Below are 21,689 nucleotides of genomic sequence, written 5' to 3' on the forward strand. Positions count from 1 at the left end.
GGCTCCAGCAATTTTTCCTTAGCTTTTTAAATTTACCTTCTACTGAAAAAAAAAGATAGTAAAGTGAACCCCCATGTTGCCCCATCCTCCAGCTTCCACAATTGGCCATAGCATTGTATTTGTAGTCACTGTTTTAAATGCCATTGCCTCCGTTACAACATGGGGCAGTGCCACTTTCCTGTTGTGCAGATGAGGAAAATGACATTCCGGTCACCTGGTGAAACCTAGACCAGATTTCGGCTTCTTCCACTTGAGATCCCCACACCCTGGAGCAAGAATTCCCAAATATGGGCGCTCTCCTGTAGGTGCCCCCTCGGTCCCTGGGCCCAGTGAACCAGGCAGGCCTCCACAGGGCTGGGACACGCACTAGACCACCACCCCCCTCCAATGAGCAAGTTGCAGATGGTAGAGAGGGGGCCTGGGGGCTGCAAACTGACGGTGTTCCCGGTCGAGTTTGGATGTCACTAGACACTTTACCAAGAAGGACGGCAGCAGGCTCAGTGCAGTAAACACAGCATGTGGGGCTGTGTCGTCTTCAGCAAATGCCAGCAGGCCCCAGGCTGAGCACTTGACCCTGACAGGAGTCAAAACACGGCCACACTCCAGGCTGCCTCCAGGTCCCTGTGGGGGAGCTCCAGACGGAGAGGTGTCTGGGTGCTGGGCCTCTGGGACCCGACGACATAGCCGCAGAAGCCAGCCCAGAGCCTGCCGGGCCTGCCTCTCCCCAGCACCCAGCATGTGCCACCGGGGCCTGTGCTTCATCCTCCTCCCCGCAATTTCCTGTTGCAGGGGGACAGCTGGGGCCGGGGCTTAGGGTCTGGTGTTGCTCGGTGATCTGCAGCCGATCTGGGAATAATTTGAAACTAAATCCTCAGCTCTTTGGAAGCCTTTTATGAAATCATTGCAAGTTTATTAACAACAGCTGTAGCCACACATGACCTGGATCCAGCCCCAACCCCACCCCCAAAGTCGCAGGAGGGAAGCAGCAGTTGACTTGCGATTCCCAGTCACCTTGTGAAAGAGAGAAAAAATTAAATGAAAAAGAAAAGTCACCCATCCTTCCTCCCTGGTCACAGGAGGCTGGACAGCAGGCAGGCAGGGGGCCCGTCCCTGATGTCCAGCAATGTTGAAGAAAACAGGCTCAAGAGGACTTTTCAAAGCTTGGGCAAGACAGCCCTGTGCCACGTGCTAGACGTCTATTTCAGGCCCCTCCAGCCTGTGGCTGGCGGTCATCACTAATGTCCGATTGAGGGAAACATTCTCTTTCCCCGCGAACCACTTGCAGTTTCTCTGCCTTTGTGTTCTCTCGCTGCCCCGGCAGCGCTGCGGCCTTCCTTGTTGAGGGACAAGTTAAGGAGTTGGGTTTTGTGGTGGTTTCCTCCTAACTAGAACTACTCTCTGGTGAACGGTACCTCACTTCCTGCCAGCGCCTGCGTGCTGAGTCGGTGTTTGGTGAGCTGGGCCCTGCTGTCTGCCTGATGCACCCGCCGCCCTTACTCCCCACCCACCTCCACGCAAAGCGGGGGTGTCTGAGTCTTCCTTGCTGGCAAGCTCTTTGTGCATCCTGCTGAGCTCAAAGGAATCCGGGGAAAGGAAATAAAGCTTTCTCCCTGTTCAGATGCAACCCGCCCGGTTCTTTATTTAAAGTGTCCTTCCAGATCTGCTAGGCTGTGAGACTCCATGTCACATTCTGCTTTAATCCTTTGTCCTCTGCATTGCGTTTGGGGTGTACTGGCCCCCCGTGGGTGCTGTGCGGGTTCCCATCACGGTTCTCCTTGCATTCTCAGAGTGGCCGTGGATAGCTCACTTCTGCTCCAGCCTGTTGTTTCCTTATACTCAGTCTTCTGAGACTCACCCATCCCGGGACATCTTGATCGTTGACCAATGTTCGTTCCCTCCCATCTCAGCCCAGTCCTTCGGCCTTGGGGATGGAGCCCGGCCTGCACCTGACAGTTTCTGGGCTCCCCGAGCTCCTGGCTCTCACTCAGGATAAGAGGAGTCTTGTGGCTTCACCTCAGAGGCCAAGTGCCAGGGAGCCAGTCAGAGACCTTCGAATGGGTCATTTAAAGGGATAGTACATGCATTTGTAGGTGAGCTGACCCCAAGAAAATAAGAATTCCTTCAACTTTCCAAGGAATGTGGCCACCTTCTCTGCTGTATTGGCTGTTCATCTTGAGTGGAGGCGTTTTGTTTTGCCCTATTCTCTTCTGTATTTAGTGGAGAAAGGAGATTTCAGAGTTCTGCCCATCCCAGAGAGAAAGAACCCTCTTGTATTTCAAGGAGGGTAAGATACACTCTTTCTAGAACAAAGCAGGGCCTAAAAATAGTCACCTCTGACAGTGCTGAGGGCGGGACAGGGTTGGGGGGGGGGGGGGGGCCCTCCAGTCACACTGTTCCCGCAGCTCCAATTAAGAAACCTGTGGTTTATGTGGTGAAGAGCTCAGGCTTTGAGACTAGAAGGCCTGGATTCGAGCCTCACTGTACCTCAGTTTCCTCATCTATAACGTGGGGATAATTAACAGTACCTAACTCGTGGAGTTACGAAGACTACATCTGTGTGAGGTGCTTAGAATAAGAGCTGGCACATAGTAAGCCCTTTAAATGTTAACTGCCATGCTCGTTTTGGCAGCACGTACACTAAAAAAAATGTTAACTGCCGTTATTACTATCACTGTGCTTGACACCTCGTAAAACAGATCATTTGCTTCTCACGGTAAACCTGCTGTGGAAATAAACAGGCTCCAGGTTAGGTATTGGGGGGTAGAAGGGTCCCCAAGCCCAAGACTGTGGAGCCCCAAAGCTGGAGTTCTTCCCATCACGCCAGCTGCCTGTCTGTTAGGAAGCCAGCACTGCTGTAAGATAAAATTCACTGTGGTCGGTGCCTGGATTTCCTGTGTGTGACTCAGCCTCTGCAGGGGGCCTGCAAGACAGTGAATTCTGTGATCTGTGCACCTGGCTCTTGCATCATCATCTTTCCTCCTATTGTTCCCCATTTCCAGCAGCCTAGGTGTGTCCTAGATTTGCAGAATAGCAAGCCTTTTTCATAAGTGTTCTTATTCACCGGGATGCCTAGAATGTTCCCCAAGGGAACTCACCTCCAGGAAGCCCTCAGTAGCCTCAGCTGTCACTCGGCCCGAACCCAGGAAGTGTTCTGATGAGGGACCAGTCTTCATGTTTTGTCTCAAAATAACCTCTACACCTGCCTTTACTCTTTTATTTAATTTTTTTTTAATTATGGTAAAATATATATAAAATAAAATTTGCCATTTTAAAAGTTTACAATTCAGTCTGCCTTCACTCTTGACTTAAGGAATTTAAATGCTTAAGGGGAACTGTTTGTGGAAGGAACTTCCACACAGATGGAATGAGAAATCTTCCCCCTTAGGGTCACATATTTGGCTGAAAATGTAATTTTTTCTTTAAAAAAATACTGAGAAGTGTTTTAGTTCTTAGTTTCTAAACACGGCGTCCTGTGACTCCAACCAGTTGGATAAAGTTGAAATCTGAAACTCCTAACCCATATTCTAGGTGTAACTGACAATTTACTCGTTATTTATGGTAACAGTCACTGCTCAAAATAGTTGAGCACTGACATTTTCTGGTGAAATACAGACTGAATTTAGACCTTAAGGGCACTGCCTCCCCGGGGAAGGACAGGGCTTAAGGACAAATGTTCTTGAGTCCACTCACCAGATCAGGATGATCAGAGCTGAGAAGGAAGGGAAGAGGCTCCAGGCGGCTCCAAAAGGCGAAGCGCTCAGGGCTCACAGCCTCCTTCCTCCTCCAGGAAGTCTCGATGGCAGCCCAGCGTCTGCCAGCGGGTGCACCTGGCCGCCCTGCCCTCCAGAAGCTGGCAGGTCTGTATCAGGAAGCTCAGCTCATACTCGCCTCTGCAAGGACCTCAGACCCACCTAAGGGAATTCTTCTATTGCGTTTATTCAGCAGTGAACTTCTACCAGGAGCATTTGGATTTATCACAGGAAACAGCACTGATAACAATCAGGTGACCTGTGTACTCACCTCAGCAGTGCTATAGGGTACCTGGAATCTTCTAGTCAAAAGGGAACCTCTCTTACCGCTCTTTCTTCTTTTATTCCAACAGAAATACCATGAGAGTCTGAGGAGATGGGTAGGTTAGTGGTTAGCCACTAACGCTGTGATCACAGCACAATAGAAGTTCCAGCAGCTGGGGGACCGGGTCTGCCTTATTCTCGGCTGTTCCTCCAGCCTGATGCCCACTGGGTACTCAGTACCTACTCTTGAATGTAAGGATGCATGCACCCTCCAAATTTTCCAGTCAACAATAGGCACAGGGAAGCTTCCAGGGACTTTTCTGTGGGTTTTCTCCAGGAAAGCTATTTGAGTGACGCTGTAGAGTGGTGTAAAGCGTTTGCCTAGTGCACAACCAACCAGCCATAACTTTGAACAACTTATTTCTCTGGGACTTCAGTGTCTGTGCTACGGGGAAGTTGGAATGGATGATTTCTAAGGTACCGTCTATGCCCTCTAGGGACTGATGGGCATAACCACATTTAGGTCATGGGGTAGAAATAGGGACAAGGCCCTTGGAGATGGTGAAGGTGATGTAGTACTAATAGTTTTAATTAATAAGTGACCAGAGTCAGGGAACTTGTCCCTTATGCCAAAAGAAGCCACTGAAATGTTAGGGGCATCTCCCAGTCTGTACCACTTTTTCTTGAAACTTCTCATCTTTCTAAACTCTCTCTCTGCCATTTTTCAGAGTTTCTCACCTTTAATGAGTGCTTGCTTTGTGCTGAGTCCTTTCCACGACTGAGCTCATTCAGTCCTTACAACAGCGCATTTTACAGGTGAGACCCAGATGTTCAGGAACCTGCCCCAGGTCAGTCGCTGACAAGTGTGGAGCCACTGCTCACCCACTTTGCATTGTCTTGATCACAGTCCGTTTTGTTCTGTTTTATCTTTCCCTAGGCCTGTCACTGACACCAAAATGAAGAGATTTGCCAACTCCTAATCTAGGTAATTGGTAGAATTCATCTTGACGTTCACATGGAGACCTTCAGACTGTCCACCAAAGCCTATGAGTTACTAGAGCCCTTTGTGTTGATGGGCTTAGCTAGGGCTTTATAGACAGTACGTTCCCTTGTTTGCAGTGTTCACACAGAAGCCAGATGAGCACATCTTGGATTTTGTAGAGCATTTTTATGCATCACCTGGGGGAGAAACATGACGCCTACCAGGATTCCTCCTGGTCGTATGATTCTCCGATGTGCCAAGCGCTTGGCAGCTTCTGAAATGCATGATGGGATCTTAACCTTTGTCACCTCTCTTCCCTTTGCCTTGCTCTGAATACCTGGCCAGGTGAGGCTGAAAAAGACCTGGGTGTTGTATGATAAGAATTTCCAATTGTCACAGTTGAAAAGAATCTTTGAGACCATTGAGTTTTGCTTCTGAGTCCTTGAGAATTAAGCGAAGGTAATGGGGCCTCCCGCTGTTATCCACAGAGCCCAGGGTCCGGGGACTCTTGTAGCATTTTTTATCTACCAACAAAGGGAGTATATTAGCTATTTACTCATTCTATCAGTATGACTTTTAGTTTCACTGTTAGTCAAAAGTTCACCTAGTAAACCTAGTGCACTGTCTAGCACAAGAGTAGGTGCTCGATACATAGTTTGAGTGAAATTCATGACTCCACAATCACTGCAGGTTTATAACTGTGTGATGAAATCACTAACTGCTGTCTTGCCTGTGACATTAATATGCTAATAAGTAAATATGCAGACTGTCCTTTGCTCCATCCCATGATGGGACTGCCACGCTCTCCTCTAGTCCAAGGATTTCCAGAGGTACTTTCCAGATCAAGTGCTCCCCTCTGGGGCCCTCCATTCATATCTCAGAAGTATCATGGGTGTCTTCAGCCGGTCAGAACCTCAGCTCAGCATGAAAAATCCAGTTATCACTGACCCTGTTCCAGCCCAGAACACAGCTGGCTGTGTGGTACGCTCTTGTGCCTGGTCTGGGGAGGCATATGTTTCCAGCAGGCTTCCTGAAATCCTGAAGCTTGTCTGTGTTCTGCCCCCATATTGCGCACCACTGCCCTCCCCCATGCTTCTTCCGGCTTAACTGCTCTTAACTGCTGGAGAAGCAGCTGGACGACCCCAAGAAACAGACCAGGCCTGCCTGTCACTCAGTTTGAATCAGTGTAGCTAATGCATTCAGGTTTTGGCCATCGTGTCCCCACTTTGCTCCTCACTGAACCTCTCCTTGCCGGCTAGAAGGTATTCCCACAGCCTCTGTGACCACACTGGTACAGCAGAGACATGCGGTTTTCAATCCAGTGTGTGACCTTTCAGTCTCCAGGTGATTGGAAAGCATCTTTGCTGGGTCACTGAGCAGTGGGTGCTCCCCAGCGCATTATAGGAGGCAGGCTGTGGTCTGGTCCGTCCCAGCCAGCAGCCTAGCTCTCCCACCATAGTGCCCAGGGCAGGTGGAGATGTGGGAACTGCACGGGCCTGGTGCCCTACTTGTCCAGCACGGCCCCCAGAGTGCCTCTTGGGCTCCTATACCCAGGCTGGGATAATCCAAGTTTGAAGTGCCAATTAGCATAACAGGCCCACCAGGTGTTGTTTGGAAAGGGGAGGTGGCAAGGTCGGGGGGGGGGGGGGGGTCTTAAATTGCTGTGTCCTTCCCCCTGTACCCGAGACCTGACGCAGGCCAGCGTCAGGGCTCAGCAGGCCTGAGTGTGGACACTGTCCAGCCCAATCCAGGGAGTCGGCAAGACTGCTGGGCTCTGACCCTCGGGCCCTGCCCACCCACACTTACTGCTTCCCAAACCCTTGGGTCCTTGGTCTCCCTTTCCAAGTCCTGTGAGGGCAGTTCTCCCTCTGCCTTCCCCACAGCTGAGTGAGCAAGCCCCGCTCTCGGCCCATTGGTCCCAGCCTTTCTTTTTTTTTAATACTTTTTTTTTTTTAATTACAGTCGGCATACAATATTATATTAGTTTCAGGAGTACAACATAGCGATTAGACATTTATTTAACTTACAAGGTGATCACTCCAATAAATCTAATACCCATCTGACACCATACATAGTTATTATAATAATATTGACTATATTCCTCATGCTAATCTTTACATCTCTGAGACTTTTCTTTAATTCAAATTTATTGGGGTGACAATCATTAGTAAAATTACATAGATTTCAGGTGTACAATTCTGTAATACATCATCTATATATCACATTGTGTATTGACCCCCTTGTCAGTTCTCTTTCCATCACCATATGTTTGAGCCAGTCCCAGCCTTTCAGATAGACTTCCTCCTGAGAACCCCATCCAGTGATGAAGGCCGAAGATTCCCAGGGAACTGGGATGAGTGGCGTGCTGGTCAGCAGCAGGTTTCTGGCTTAACCCCATTGCTGACCAGCGTCAGAGTGGCCTCCCCGTGTCCCAGCAGGGCCGCAGCACTGCAGCTGGTTGAGAGCCAGCTTATCTTGTTGCTTTCCTTCTAGGAAGATGACGAGAAGCTAATTGAGGAAATCCAGAAGGAGGCCGAAGAGGAACAGAAAAGAAAGAACGGAGGCAAGTCGTCCTCTCCCATCACAGCCCCCACACCCACTGTACTCCCCACTGCCGGCCCCCCACCCCGGGGGTCCTAGCCGCCCACCCAGCCAGGGACCACCCCGGAGGTTCTGTCCCTCAGGTGACTATAGATACACTCCAGTTTCACTGCTTCCTGTGGGATCCAATCCAGGTTCAGCATCTCCTTGATGAGGAAGCCCCAAGGGATGGGTTTGAACTTAGGAAGCAAATCAAAGCCAAACCAGACTAAAAAGACAGTAGGTTCACCCTGAGCCCTCTGAGGTTTCTGTGAGCGGCCATCCAGGCCCTGGCTCTTAAGGAAAGTCTCAAAGAAGCTCCACCTGTTCTGAGCAGATCCATCCACCGCCTTCCAAGGTGATTGCTGGAGGATAATGCTTGGTTGGAAGTATAATTGTCCTTGATGGCTGGGGTGGGGGTGTCCGTGTGTCTGCTGCATTTTGTACTTTCATCGGCCTCATTGTGGCCTGAGCAGCCCTGCTGTGTGCCCAGGTAGAAATGAGGCTGAGGTCACAGGTTGCTGGCCTTGTCCCAGGCTCCGGGCGGGTGGGACCAGGGGCAGGATGAGCAGCCCAGGTCCCGAACTAGATCTAGTGAGGTGCAGTTGGCTTTAACTCTTTTCTCAACTAAATCCCGTCTCCCTTTCAGAGAACACTTTCAAACGCATCGGTCCCCCCTTGGAGAAGCTTCCGGAGAAAGTGCAGAGGGTGGAGGCCCTGCCGCGGCCTGTCCCACAGAACCTGCGCCAGCCGCAGATCGCCCCCTACGCCTTTGTGCACCCGCCCTTCCCCCTGCCGCCCGTCCGGCCCGTGTTCAACAACTTCCCCCTCAACATGGGCCCCATCCCGGCGCCCTACGTGCCGCCTCTGCCCAATGTGCGTGTCAACTACGACTTTGCCCCCGTCCACCTGCCCCTGGAACACAACTTGCCCATGCACTTTGGCCCCCAGCCACGGCATCGCTTCTGACGCCTGAGCCCTGGCCCTCCTGGGAGCCCTACTGAGCCGTATGGGGCAGGGGTTGGTTGGAGCCCCGTCTACCCCTAGGGCCAGTGGCTCTGCCCATGCCTTCTAGGTAGGGATGGCCGGCTTGGCTCTTAACGGATATGCTGGTCTTCCCAGTTCTCCCTGGGAAGGGCCACTGCCCCTTGAAGAGAGGCCGGCGGCTACGGTAGCTGGGCAGCTAAGGGGGCAGCAATATCCACTTCCTGAAGAGTTATCTGCCATCCTAGCTTGCCAGTGCAGTGGCCCTGGCCACAATGTAGCCCATCTCTGCTCTGTCACCCATGTCCCTGCAGAAAGAGACAAGGGAAACGTTTGCCTCCATCCTTCCCCCGCAGACAACAGAATTCTCTCAGTTACAAACCACGTAGGCCTTCCTTACCGCTGCACAGTCTCCTCCGTACTGAAGCTGAAGTAAGTGTGGAAGAGTGCCCTTGGGAGAGAGCTGAGGCCGGACCGAGTCTCGAGGGCCAGTTCTTCTGTCCCCTCGTCCTGAGGCCCACCGCGAGTTAGGGGTGCTCTGCTGCTCTGAGGCAGCTGGTCCCCATGAAGAGGAGGCAGAGGTGTTTACAGGCCCAGGAGCAGGGTGGGGAGGGCACAGCCCGCGTCTCTCACACCCAGGACCTCAGGCCACCACCCTGGTGACTGTTCAGGGGTCTGTTCTCTTCCCTCTTGGCCCACTCACATGAGACCACAGAGAGACCATCTTGTGCTATGGGTTGTGTTTCGTAGTTTTTCTAAAGAAATGTTAGCTGTTCACTCACTTTGAACTTACCCAGTTTTCTGTGGCCCACTGGACTCTCCCTCAGTCTGGAAAGTCAAAAGAAATATGTTACCCCAAGTCAGGCAGCCTGTGTAGTCGTGATGGTTCTGGAACTTTTGCCAAACAGATCCTCTTGAGGCAGCTGTGACGGTCCTGATGGCTCTCCCAAGCAGCCCAATTACTGGGGAGCCTTCTCTGCCATCAACCAGGCAGTGAACAGCTCCCCAAAGGTTTGGTGGGGGCAGTGGTTTTCCCCAAAGGGACAGATGACCCAGACTGTGCTCAGCGCCCACCCAGAAGCTGCCCTTTCCTGAGATTAGTTAAGTCTAGCTCTGGGTCTGCACGGGGTCCCTGCCTGGTCCACTCCCTTTTCCTGTCCAGCCCTGCCCAGGTTTTGAGTGGCACCTGAAGCATCGCCCCACCCACTTTCGGTAAGTCATATGCCAGCCTGTGTGGAGCTGAGGCCTCAGCTGAGACAGCTGCCTGGCTCCATGTGTTGGCCTTTGTTCCTGTTGCTGTATCTGGTAACGGGGGTTCCCAGAAGTTCAGGGCACGCCCATAGGCCTCAGAGATGAGGGTGGGCTGCTGGCCCATCACAGACCTTGTCCTGCCCTCCTGCAGCCAGGGGCCTGCTCCCCTGCTCAGCGCTGTCGGGACTGAGTGTCATGCTCTGTAGTCCCCTGCTGCCACTGGCTTCTCACATGCATTTCAAGGATTAAAATGGGGTAAATCTGCTAAGTTGCCCTTTCTTGCTGCCTTTCCTCCAGATGAGGGCTTTGCAGGCAGGCACATCATCTGGACATGGGGTAGGGCCCGTGAGGGCAGTGTTCACCCCAACCTTCTAGGCTGCCTTAGTGGATTCATTCCACCTCTGCCCCACAGCCCTGGCATGCAGCTCCAGGGAGGGCCCAGGACAGCTGCAAGGACAACCCCAGCGGATGGCATGCCCCTGTCACTGCCATGTGGCACGTCCTCCAGAATTGGGAATGGCAACGGTCCCCCTGGCACAGGAGGGAGACCAGAATAATGATTCCCCCCAAGGCCAAACCAAGGGTTTGTTCTTTGAGCACATTCTGGCTGTTTGTAGACCCATGTGGCTGCCTTCCTGAACCTCGGGCACCTGCCTCCAGACGGGGCTCACAGATCTGTGGGTGTAGCACAGTCGCTGTTTTGGAGGTCATTGCTGTGGGTTCTGACCCCGCATGACCCTCCAGGCACCTGAGTGTCCCAGAGGTAGGACCTGGACCCTGGGCTCTTCAAGAAGCAGTCCATTCCATACTAGTGACAGGCTTTGCAGAGAGATGGGGCCACAGACTTCTGACAAGCCAGCAGGTGGCTGCAGGATGCAAATGACAGGAAACCTGCAGAGATCAGAGTCGGGGGACAAAGCAGAAGGTAGCCTGGCACCTTCCCCTCTCTAGGCCAATGCTTGCTCCCCAGAGCGAGAGACTGCCCAATGACAGTCCTGTTCAATTTGCCTTAAAACTGGAGAGAGGAATCTAGTATTTGCACTTAGAAAAAAGATTTTAAAACAAAAAAAGTGCATGACTTGTCACTTTGTATAAAAATAGCAAAAATGGTTATTAAATTTTTTCTTTACCTTCTGGTAGTAAAAGTACATAAAATAATTCTGTTTCAACTACTGTGTGTAAAAATCCTGTGTCATGTTCCTTGAATTTTTTGTAAATAAATGTGTGTGCACCCTGCTTCTTCTGGTTTTATTTCTCCACACAGCAGTCAGGCCAGCAGATGCCTGGCGTGAGGTCTAAAATAAATGCCATGCTCCAGAGCGATCATGGCAGTATTGGTCCCAGTGGAGCAGCCCTGCGCAGGGAAGGAAGGTTTCCCGCCTCTCCCTTGCCCAGGAGAGAAATACCTGATCCGTTAACGCTACCCCTGCTTGCATGGCTCCCCAGGCCTGAGTTGGGCGCAAATGGCTGATTTGTTTTTTGGCACAGAATCCTCTTGGAGAAATTGAGGTCAGCCCCTCTTCCAGGCCGCTGCAGAGCAACCTGCAGAAGCTGGGTCCCCTGAAGTTTGGGTGCAAACTGGCAGAGCCTTGCCCCCTGCGAACTGGGCCCTGGGCAGAAACACTGCTTTGAGTCCAGCACTACTGCCCGAGGGCCTCCTCCCTCAGGCACAGCCTCTTACCTGCTGACGCCCAGAGCCAGAGACCCAGTGGCAGCACCTCCTGCTGGGTGCCAGGCCCACACCCACAGGAATTAGCACCAAGGCCTGGAGGGCACCACCAGTGGACCATAGCACACTCGGGCTCAAACCAAGCTCACGTTTTTTTTCTTTTTTTTGGTATGTCTGAAAAAAGTACAACCGACCCTTGACAGCGTGGTACGGTGACACCAACTGCCATCACAGCCCAAAATCCGAGTGTAACTACAGTCGGCCCTTTGTATACCCGGATTCCAGACCAACTGACCCTTGAACAATGCAGACTTGAGCTGCGAGGGCCAGTCGCCCAAAATCTGTGTGGAGGTGGATGCGCACAGTTCAAACCTGCGTTGATCAAGGGCCACCAGTACGGACCCTGAAAAAAATCTAAGACGAGTTACCTACACTGCCACCTTCTGAACAGGTCGGGGTGTTTTTAAATTGATCCGTGCCATTTAGTCCTTCCTGGACATGTGGCATATTGTGCACGCTTGTAGCAATATCATAGACTTGCTACAGTTCCAATAATGTAGAGAATGACAGAAACGCAGCCACTTTAACATGCAGCCAGGGCTGCCGTCCCAGAGGAACTGCCTGGCCCGTCTTACGCCTCAAATCTCCAGAATTTTAAAACAGCAAAATAACCTCTGGCCTGGGACTAGGGTAAAATTATGTCCCAAAGAACTGTTTGCAAAGATAACACGAAAACAGTTATGACTACGGCACTGATGACTACTGGACTGAAAATTCAAACATTCACGATTAGCGTCACTGTGTTACGTTACCTGCACAACAGCAACGCCTTCCTTCCATGGATGTCATTGTCCCCCTTTCCCTTCTCATAAACGCCCCTGGCCTTTGTCTCCTCATCAGAACACTGTTTGGACTTCTGCCTGAATTAATAATTGCTGAAGAGCTATTCTTGATTTCAAATAAACACTTGTTGCCTCTCACTTTGAAAGGCCTTTTTATTTTTAGGTTAACAATAAGTAGATAAGTAATGGCTATTTTCCTAATCTGCTACAATTGTTTTTCTCATCTGTCCAGGTAACCAGAGTCACACGTTCCAGCCCGCAGGTCACAACACACTGCAGAGGGCCTTGGGCTTTTGCTTTCAAAAGCGATTTCATACCTTTCACTGCAGCTTGCTTTCCTCCCTTTACAATCTAGAGTGCTCTCCAGGTCTGTGGATCTATAATAGCTCTAATTTGTCTTTTTTGTGCCTTCTGTGAAATTTTTTTGTGTAGGTTTCCCACAAGTAGCCATTCCCTGTTAAAGAAAATCTGGATGCTTGCGATGGTTTTGCCAGCATACACACCTCAGTGACCCACGCCCTCTTTGTGTTTCAATAGGTGTCTCTCCAGTCGTGGAGTTGGGAATCAAAGGACGGTGTATGTGTGTGCATATGTGTGTGCATTCCGGTGGCTTTCCCCAGATTCCTCTCCTGAGAGCCATGTCACGCCACCATTCCCAGGTGAGAGCCCTGAGCTGTGTGCTGTCCCTCACTTTGTGCCCCTGGTGCCCGGCTGGCCTAAGACTTCCTCTGGAATCTGATCTTAAGGAGGCGTCAGTTGTTTTGACACCCCTTTCTTTACATCGAGCTGCTTTTAGGTCAGGAGCATTTGTAACTGTAATGTCCAAACTTTTATTTTTCCATCCTTAGAAAGTGTCTTCTTTTATATATACATTTGCCAGTTGTGTTTTAAAATAGAAAAAAAAAGTAAAAACACAGAAAAGTATAAAGAAAAAGAAATGCTTCGTTGCCCAAAAGTAACTACTGAGACTATTTTGATGCACTTCCTTCCTGTGTGGCTTTTCTCTGTGATGATGATACATGTTTCACAGAACCAGAAAACCGGACATACAGGTTTCCATCCTGTCTGGAGCCTCAGGAGGGAGGCGTGATGAGCAAGCGCGTCTGTAGCAGAGACTCGTCCTTCCAGAGTCTCTTGCCACAGGTATGTTAGCCTTCTCTTTGGACTGCTTTTTGGAAGGCTGGTGCAAAGCTGCCCGTGCTAGCCCTGTGTCCTCGTGACCCTGAGGGAAATGGTCTCGTCTCCATCCCTTTCTGTGTCTCTTTCTGGCTCAGGATTAAGTCAGAGCCATTCTCTCGTTGTCTCCTCTCCCTTCATCAGCAGATTTGGGCAGAGACAGCCCAGAACTGACCACTGGCTGTGCTTTGCTTTGCAGTAGAAGGTACTGGTTAAAATCCTCGAGAGAGGGGTGTGGGGCCAGCTCAGGCTGTCGTCAGGGTCACCTGCCCCGGCTGTCCTGGGCCAGCGTCTTCCCTCAGCGGACGTGGTGAGGGTCTGTCCTGGAACGTCACATGTTCAGAATCTTCCCTGAGGGATCTGCAGGAGTGCAGACCGTAGCTCTGCCACCTTCTAGCTGCTGCATGACAGTAAAGTGGGGATAGTTACAGCACCTTCTCATCAGATTGGGACAGGTACATGAGACAGGAGAAGGGCTTGGCCTAAGGCGGGCACAGGAGGATGTGGTAAGGGCAGGCTGCTGTCTGAGTCCCTTCGCGCTGTCCCTTAGAATCCTTTCCCAGGTGGGCCCCAGGTTCAGGTAGGTGCACATCCACAGGCTGTTGTCCCTCACCATTCTGTGGATGGCTCCCTGGGGACACAGTGCTTGTCATTCCTGCCATGTGTCTGGTGGATCTGAGACGGCGTCAGCCCCCACGCAGGAATCTCAGGCACTGAGTCCATGCCCACGCCCTGTGCAAAGTGCATGCCCATCCACATACTGTGTATGCACATGCCACTGAGGGTACAGGCCTGGGCTGGGCCCTGGGAAGGCGCTGCTCACCTGGGTAGTCAGGCTGTCGGGCTCTCCAGCAGGAGCAACAACAAACGTGCAAGTAGACACATTTCATACCTTTCACTGCAGCTTGCTTTCCTCCCTTTACAATCTCTGAAGGCAGGTGGGACCTGGACGCAGCGGTAACAGGGAGGCAGCAGGGGTGGCCCAGGGGATGGGGAGGCATCACAGAGGAGGTGGCTGGAACCAAGCCCCACGACAGCGGGAAGAGCCCCACCCTGGCTCCTTGTTCTCTCCACCTGGTGTCCAGACACAGGTCCCAGAGCCTGTGGTTCTGGTGGTTCCTAGGAATCTGCATTTTCAGTCAACTCCTCAGTGTCGGAATCACTGCTTAGGCCTTGGCGGAGTCCCAGGGGAGATGCTTTGGGAGGAGGCTGTAGTCTGGCCTCCGGTGGGATGGGCCAGGCGGGAGCACATCTGGAGCACATGTGGGACGGGTTCAGGAGAGAGTCCAAGGGGACCTGGCACCAGTGGGGACTTGCCAAGAGGAGGGCCCACGGTGCAGACAGCGCAGTGGAGCCAGGGCACTTCAGGCTGATTGGGGAGGCAATGGCTTCAGTTGAGTAGGGTGCGTTTGTCAGTGAGGCGCTCGCTGCAGACAGTCCTGAGGCCTGGCAGCATCTGCCACCCCTTTTACAGAACAGGCAGAGGGGGTGCCAGAAAGCTGGTGCACCCCTGGGAGACCCAGGTGCTGGGCACCCTTGGACCTTCCTGCTTCTCGGGGCTCTCCCTGGCCTTCTGGTTCCTCGTCTCACCGCCTGTCCAGGCGCTGACCAAGGCCTCCCCAAGTCAGAGGCCACCTGCTTCTCCAACATCTCCTCTGCACAAACCACACCCCAAAGCAATGGCTTCAAACAGGCACACGGAGCTATTTCTAGAAAAGTTCTGGGTTGACGTGCTCGGCTGGGCAGCTCTTCTCTCAGTTGGGGTTGGGCTGAGGTGGCAACCCTGAGATGGCCCCCCAGGGCTGCTGTGAGCTTGGCCTGGCATCCCTCATGGCCCGAGCTTCCCTCCCAGAGACCGAGAGTCGGCCCTGCCCGGCCTTCAAAGCAGCTTCACCTTCCCACAGCTCATGTGGAGAAACACATGAGTTAAAAGGGTCAGAGTGTCCATAAACTGAACTCATGACAGAGCACTCAGGACGTGCTGGAGGCCCAGGTGGCTGGTCTCCTCCCAGGAACACTGGGACCCAGAACTGGGCACAGAGCGGATGACCCGGTGGCGCTCAAGCCCTCATGGCTGGCCCAACCTTCTCAGCCTCTGACCCCAGGGGACGTTGACACCTCCCCCACAGACATCTCTCTCCTGTCCGCTGTGGAGCAAGACCACAAAGGAAGCCCAGAGCGTCCTGGAGGCTGGGCCTTGCTGAAGGAGACACAAGCATTCAGTTCCTATCTAGCTCTGCTATTTCCTGACAGACGTGGCCCAGTCCCCTGACTTTTCCCAGTGAGGCACTGACCACCTCGGATTAGTTCCCTGCTTGTGGAACAGTTTCCATAGCACCTCCCTCCAGATGGACTGGGAACACCACTGTGCTCAGCAGCTGGCATGCCCAGGAAATAAGTGTTGGAAAAATAAATCTGTGAAATGAGGATAAAATGACCACCTCAGAAGGCGGTTTGTGGGGCATTAAATGAGAGACCATATGTGAAGACAATCTGACCTACAGAAGCCACACCAATGTTACCTTAATTGTTTTTGGAGTCAGATAACATGTGAGGGCCCTTTCCACCGGTGGCACAGTGGACGCGTCACCTGCCAGCTGGAGCCTCAGCTTCCCCGTCTGTAAAGTGGAGGGGTTGGGCTGGCTACAGTGAGCTCGGATTTTGCAAGTGTTCTAAAGGCATGGAAGCAAGAGCTGGACTTATAAGTCTACAGAGATGTTTCCCTAGACAGTTTTCATACAGTGATGGTTTTGCATGGTCCGTAAGAGCCAAATGTGGAAACAAGCAAATGTCCACCATCTGATGAGTGGATAAATGAAATGTAGTCTGTCCATACAGTGGGATACTATGTGGCCATAAAAAAGAAGGACGTGCTTATACACACTACAACATAGGTGGACTTTGAAACACTATGCTAAGTGAAAGAAGTCAGACATAAAAGGCCGCAGATTGTATGATTCCATTGATATGAAATGTCCAGAGTCAGCAAACCTATAGAGATAGGAAGCAGGTTAGTGGTTTCCTGGGGCTGGAGCGGGATGGGGGTGAGATAGGGGGGTAATAAAGGGTCTGGTCTTTCTGTGGTGGTAAAATGTTCTAATCCTGACTGCAGTGATGGTTACACATTTCTGTGAGTATACAAAAGCCACTGAATTGTACACACTTGAAGTTGTATGGTAGGTTAATTCTGTTTATAAAAAGAAGAAAAAAAGGCAGAAATATACCACTTCTGGCCATAACGGAGTAACAAGGATGATGGATTTACCCGCCCCCCTTAAACAACTGAAAAACCAGACAAAATAAAGGAAGACTGGACTTCAGACATGGGACTACAGGAGCAAGGTCAGTGACCCCTGAACGAAGTGGACTCTGCAACTTCCCACTGCCTGTCTGGACACAGGGACGGGAAGCCCTGCTGGGGCCAAACGGACTCTTGGAGTTGAGGAGACCACTGAAACTTTGGGGAGGTTTTGAATCCCCATGGCAGAAGTGCAGGAAGGAGAAAGCCTCCCAGAGAGGTTCTGCAGAGGGTCCCCTCTGTCCTCAGCTCACTAGAGATGAGGTCACGCAGGTGAAGGCCCAGCAGAGGAGCAGGCTAACACACCCACAGCATTGCACAGCCGTGGCAGTAGCACAGCAGAGAGGACGCCTCCCGTGCCCGAAGCAGGAGCAGAGCTGGAATGCTCAGAAGGAGAGCGTGACCGTCCATCGCTAGCGGTCAGCCCTAGACCAGAGGCCCACCTGACAGCGTAAAGGAGGATTAGCCTGTGCCAAGCAGAAAAGACGTGAAGTTCACCGACACTTAAAGAAATACAAAAACAGAAAAAAGAAACCCAGCATCCCTCACAGCCCCTCAGCTCCCCCATCTCCGGCACAGAGCTGCTGCCTGGAAACCCCACCTGTCCCGCCCCCTGGTTGCAGGGTCAAGGGTCATGGTGGGGGGGAGTGGCTCTGCCCATCAGGGGTCCAAAGCCATTGTCCACTGTGTTGCCTTCCTCTTGTTCCCCATCTCAGTTCCCCTTCTCTCCTGCTTCCCGGGGTCACCTTCCAAACAAACCACTTGGCCTTAAATGCTGATCTCCGTCGGTTTCTGGAGGAACTGGTCACGAATGTGAGTGCCCATGTGCTTGTACATACGCGTCATGTTTTATGTATAAATCCTAGCTGCACCGCGAACTGGGCGTGTGGCCTTGAGCAAGATACTTCACTTCTCGGAGCCTCAGTTTCTGTACAGATAAATGGAATGACAGTATTACCTGCCATTGGGGGCGTTAGAAGGACTGTCAATTTGCTGGGGCTGCCATAACAAAGTATCCCAGACTGGGCAGCTTAGACAAATATATTTTCTCACCGTCCTGGAGGCTGGCAATCTGAGATCAAGGTGGAGATACGGCTGGTTTCCCCTGAGGCCTCTCTCCTGGATTTGTAGGTGGCCATCTTCTCCCTATATCCCCATGTGGTCTTCTGTGTCTGTGTCCAAATCGCTTCTCATAAGGACACAAGCCATGTGGGATTGGGGCCCACCATCTGACCTCGTTTTACCTTAATCACCTCTTTAAAGATCCAGTTTTCTTTTTAATCTTTGTTTTACATTTCTTTCCTTTTTTTTTTTTTCACCTATTTTCAAATATAGTCACACTCTGAGGTTCTGGGGGTTAGGACCTCAACATGTGAATTTGGGGGACACAACTCAGGCCATGACAAGGACTAAATTAGTTCATTGGGGCATAGTGCCTGGCTAATATTAATTTCTTAAATAAAATTTTCTGGAAGAATATAAAAAACTGCTAACAGTATTACTTCTGGAAGGAGAAGGACTAGGGCTGGGAGACCCTTTCTTTTTATACCCTGTTATCTTAATTTTTTTTTTAATTTTATTGGGGAATGTTGGGGGACAGTGTGTTTCTCCAGGGCCCATCAGCTCCAAGTCGTTGTCCTTCAATCTGGTTGTGGAGGGCGCAGCTCAGCTCCAAGTCCAGTTGCTGTTTTCAATCTTTAGTTGCAGGGGGAGCAGCCCACCGTCCCATGTGGGAATTGAACCGGCAACCTTGTTGTTGAGAGCTTGCGCTCTAACCAACTGAGCCATCCGTCCACCCTATTATCTTAATGATGATAGTAACCCATTCAGAGCATCTGCCCAGTGCCTGGCACTAGTTGGGGTTCCTGGAAGGGGGGTTTCCCCATTCCTTCCTGGGGTTCAGACCAGGGAAGGGGGAAAGGGGAGTGTAGCTCCCCCCGCCATCTCTGTGCACCCTTTGTCTTAATTATAAGCACTCAAGGAAGCCCAGCCTCCTGGTTAAACCCAGGGGACCCACTAAAGGGTTTGGGCTTCGGGCCAAATGCTCAGCCCTGCCCTGCCCCTCCCAGGCCTGGGCCCCTGCTCCAGGCCAGCTTTTGCCTGGAAAGACCCCATCTGTTACCTTCCTTTTTCACTGGCCCAGAGTTCTCAGAGCCCCTCCACCAATTTGCTGCCCATAGCCCAGGGAAGCCAGGAACCCAACTGCCCATTGCTCAAATGGAGGAAACTGAGGCCCGAATGTCCCCAAGGAGTCCATACAGGCTGTGGGGATGCCTTTGTGTGATTTATAAGCTCCCAAGGTCACTGGAGGTCACCTCTCATCCGTCCCAATTTGTGGCAGATGCTGCTCGGCCCTGGAGGAAATGGGACCCAGCCAGGTCCAGGGTGTCCTGCACCGAGGTTTCCCCAGAAATGAACAGGGGAGGAGCCTGAGCTGGGAGGGCAGGCAACCTGGAAGGGAGGTGCCATGGAATCACACTTAGGAAGCTCAGAGGCCTCAACCACCACAGGGACCCACCTGAGACCTCCTGGGCTGGTGACAGCTCCATAACCCACCCCCCGCCCCCCGCAGGAGGGCTTGGGGTCCATCCCAACGAAGAATCCAAGGGCTAGGCCTGTGGAGGTCCCAGCAGACAGGAATGGGGAGGCCAGGGCTGGGTCTGGCCCTGGGAGGCCGTTTACTCTGTCCATGCCACATGCCGGGACCACAGCCGGCCTGCGCCCAGCCTCCAGGTACTGGCACTTGTGCCCTGACAGGGAAGGACCACGGGAGGAAAGAAGGCAAGCCTGCCTCTTGTTTTTCTTCCTTACAAGTTAAATTGAGTATTTTCCCTTCAATTGGGATCTTTTGGGCCCTGACAAGTAACTTGGAGCTGCACCTGCCCAGTCACTGAGCACCCTTTAGGCCTCGGTTTCCTCATCTGAGTAATGAGAGGCTGGACTCTTGCTCACCTTCCATGGCCAGCGTGGGGCACCCACCCTCAGAGCTGTAGGTTCCTGCTGGTCCCTGACCCAGCTGGAGGTACAGAGAAGCTGCCAGGCAGGATCTGGAAGAGGTTGGAACCCTGTGCTGGGCGGCAGTGTGTGTGTGTGTGTGTGTGTAACTACATGCCTGTATGTGTGGTGTGTATGCGCGGGGTCGCCTGGGATGGGCCACGCCCCTGCGAATGGGGAATCCTGAGGGAGTAGAACTGTACCCATTGCTCTGGAATCCGAACCCTGGGGGCCCCAGAGCAAATTCCCACAGGAGGGACCTGAAGGTCCAAAAGGATCAGAAAGTGGGGAGCCCTGGTGCGCAAGGGTGAGTCTGGTGATCCTGAAGGTGCCCCACGTGCGCCCATGGGAAAGTCCACCTCCTTCCGAAGACGCCCAGTTGCCTCCACGTGGATCTGGAGACAATGGGTCTCTCGTCCCCTGAGACCCAGGGAGGCTCCGCCCCACCTCTTGCCCAGGTTCCGCCCATCTGGCCTTTGCCTGTGGTTTCCTCCGCCTGGGTCGCCCTTCCAGTCCTTTGTACTGGGTTAGGTCCTCCTCCTCCCCTAAGTGCGGGCTCCTCCATCAGACTGTACGCCGCATTCGTAGGCGGGAACCCACACTGCCCGAACGCGCAGCCACGTGGCAGAGCGCCCATTTTTGCACAATGAATGTTATCCAGAATCAGAGCCTGGCCCAGAGGATGCCAGAGGGGGCCCTGGAGTTAGGTCATCCCTGCCCCCGTGGGCGAGGTAGGCAGTCAGCCCCCCCCACCCCCCGGCACCGCAGGGAACCACTTCGCCCCGCTGCTTCTACAACTGCCCAACTGGGGGACCCCCACCCTAAATGAACCGCTTCCTAGAGCGAGACCTCCTAGGTCGTGAAGAGCTTGACTCCTGAGCATTCAGCTCTCTCACATGTCACTGGCTTCCAGCCTGGATTTAACGGGTGGGGGGTTGGCCGCCAGGGCCCAGCTAGGGGCCCAACACCCATTTGTAGCCCCCATCTGTCCTAGTCAATCTCGAGACTCCCCCCCCCCAACTCAGGGACCACCAATCACAGCGAAGGCATCTGTTTCGTCATCACCAGCCAATCAGCGCTTCCGTAGACCACTTTGGGCAGCGAGGTAGGAAGCTGGCGCCTCCAGCCCAGCTACCCCCCCTTTCCCGGGCCTGGTGGTGCCCCTGCTGCTCACCACGTTAGTCTATCCTCAATCACCACCTTATTCGACACCCAGTTCCACCCAAAAGGTTGTGTCTTGCTGCTCTGACCTCAGTCTCCTCCTCTGTAGGATGGGATTGCCAGCTCCCCCAGGGGCGCTGTTAAAGGCACTGCAGAAGGGCGAGCGGAGACCACAGCCTGCCACCTGGAGCCCCTGCTGCTGGCCACATGGGGGTCGACTGTGGGCTCAGGACCCAGGTCCCCCCTCACAGCTGGAAACTTCCTCAGCTTCTTGTCTGCAGGTGGGAAAATGCCTCCCTCCCTCCCAGAGGTCCTGCTTTGATTCTGATGTAGGCAACCCGCCCTGAGCTCCAAGCTTAGCCATCCAGCCAACTAGCCCCAAGGCCTCTACTGGGCTCTTGCTCCCCACACATCCCAACTGAAGGGGGACCTGAGCGCCCTGTCTGGAGGGGTGTGGATGGGTGCCAACAGGCTCCCTGCATTAATGGGAAGGGGGCCGCCCAGGGCCTCATGTCTCCAAACTCTAGTCTAGGCGCACCGGCTCCGACTTTCGTTGGCTTGAACTCTACCTTCTAAACATGGAGGCACGGTCCCACCCGAAATGCCTCCTACTGCAGGCCTCTGGAGGCTGACGGGAGTCCACTCTTGTAGAGCCTCCTCTGCCTGGAGGTGTGCTGGCTGCTCAGACCACCCATTGGAGCCCTCGGCCCACCCCTCCCCACCTGCCTTCATCCCCAAC

At 52.8% G+C, this 21,689-nt stretch overlaps 1 protein-coding gene and 1 long non-coding RNA gene across 4 annotated transcripts in view; both read left to right on the forward strand.

Annotated features, from left to right (window-relative positions):
- RNF216 (ring finger protein 216) overlaps positions 1 to 11,046 on the forward strand; it is a 116,281-nt gene extending 105,235 nt beyond the window's left edge. For all 3 annotated transcript variants that reach the window (XM_019753628.3, XM_019753630.3, XM_019753629.3), the window contains exons 16-17: positions 7,489 to 7,558; positions 8,225 to 11,046. In XM_019753628.3, coding sequence (XP_019609187.3) covers positions 7,489 to 7,558; positions 8,225 to 8,544 — 390 coding nt within the window. In that variant the 3' untranslated portion in view covers positions 8,545 to 11,046. The remainder of the gene's footprint in view (positions 1 to 7,488; positions 7,559 to 8,224) is intronic.
- A 1,784-nt stretch (positions 11,047 to 12,830) lies between these two features.
- Positions 12,831 to 21,586, forward strand: LOC141567322 (uncharacterized). Its single transcript, XR_012489924.2, has 3 exons — positions 12,831 to 12,980; positions 13,352 to 13,464; positions 21,060 to 21,586. It is a non-coding gene; the product is annotated as an uncharacterized LOC141567322 (long non-coding RNA).
- Positions 21,587 to 21,689: the final 103 nt, after the last annotated feature.

Source organism: Rhinolophus sinicus, chromosome 5 (genome assembly GCF_057876585.1).
Source record: "Rhinolophus sinicus isolate RSI-liver-muscle chromosome 5, RSI-T2T, whole genome shotgun sequence".
Lineage (NCBI taxonomy): Eukaryota > Metazoa > Chordata > Mammalia > Chiroptera > Rhinolophidae > Rhinolophus > Rhinolophus sinicus.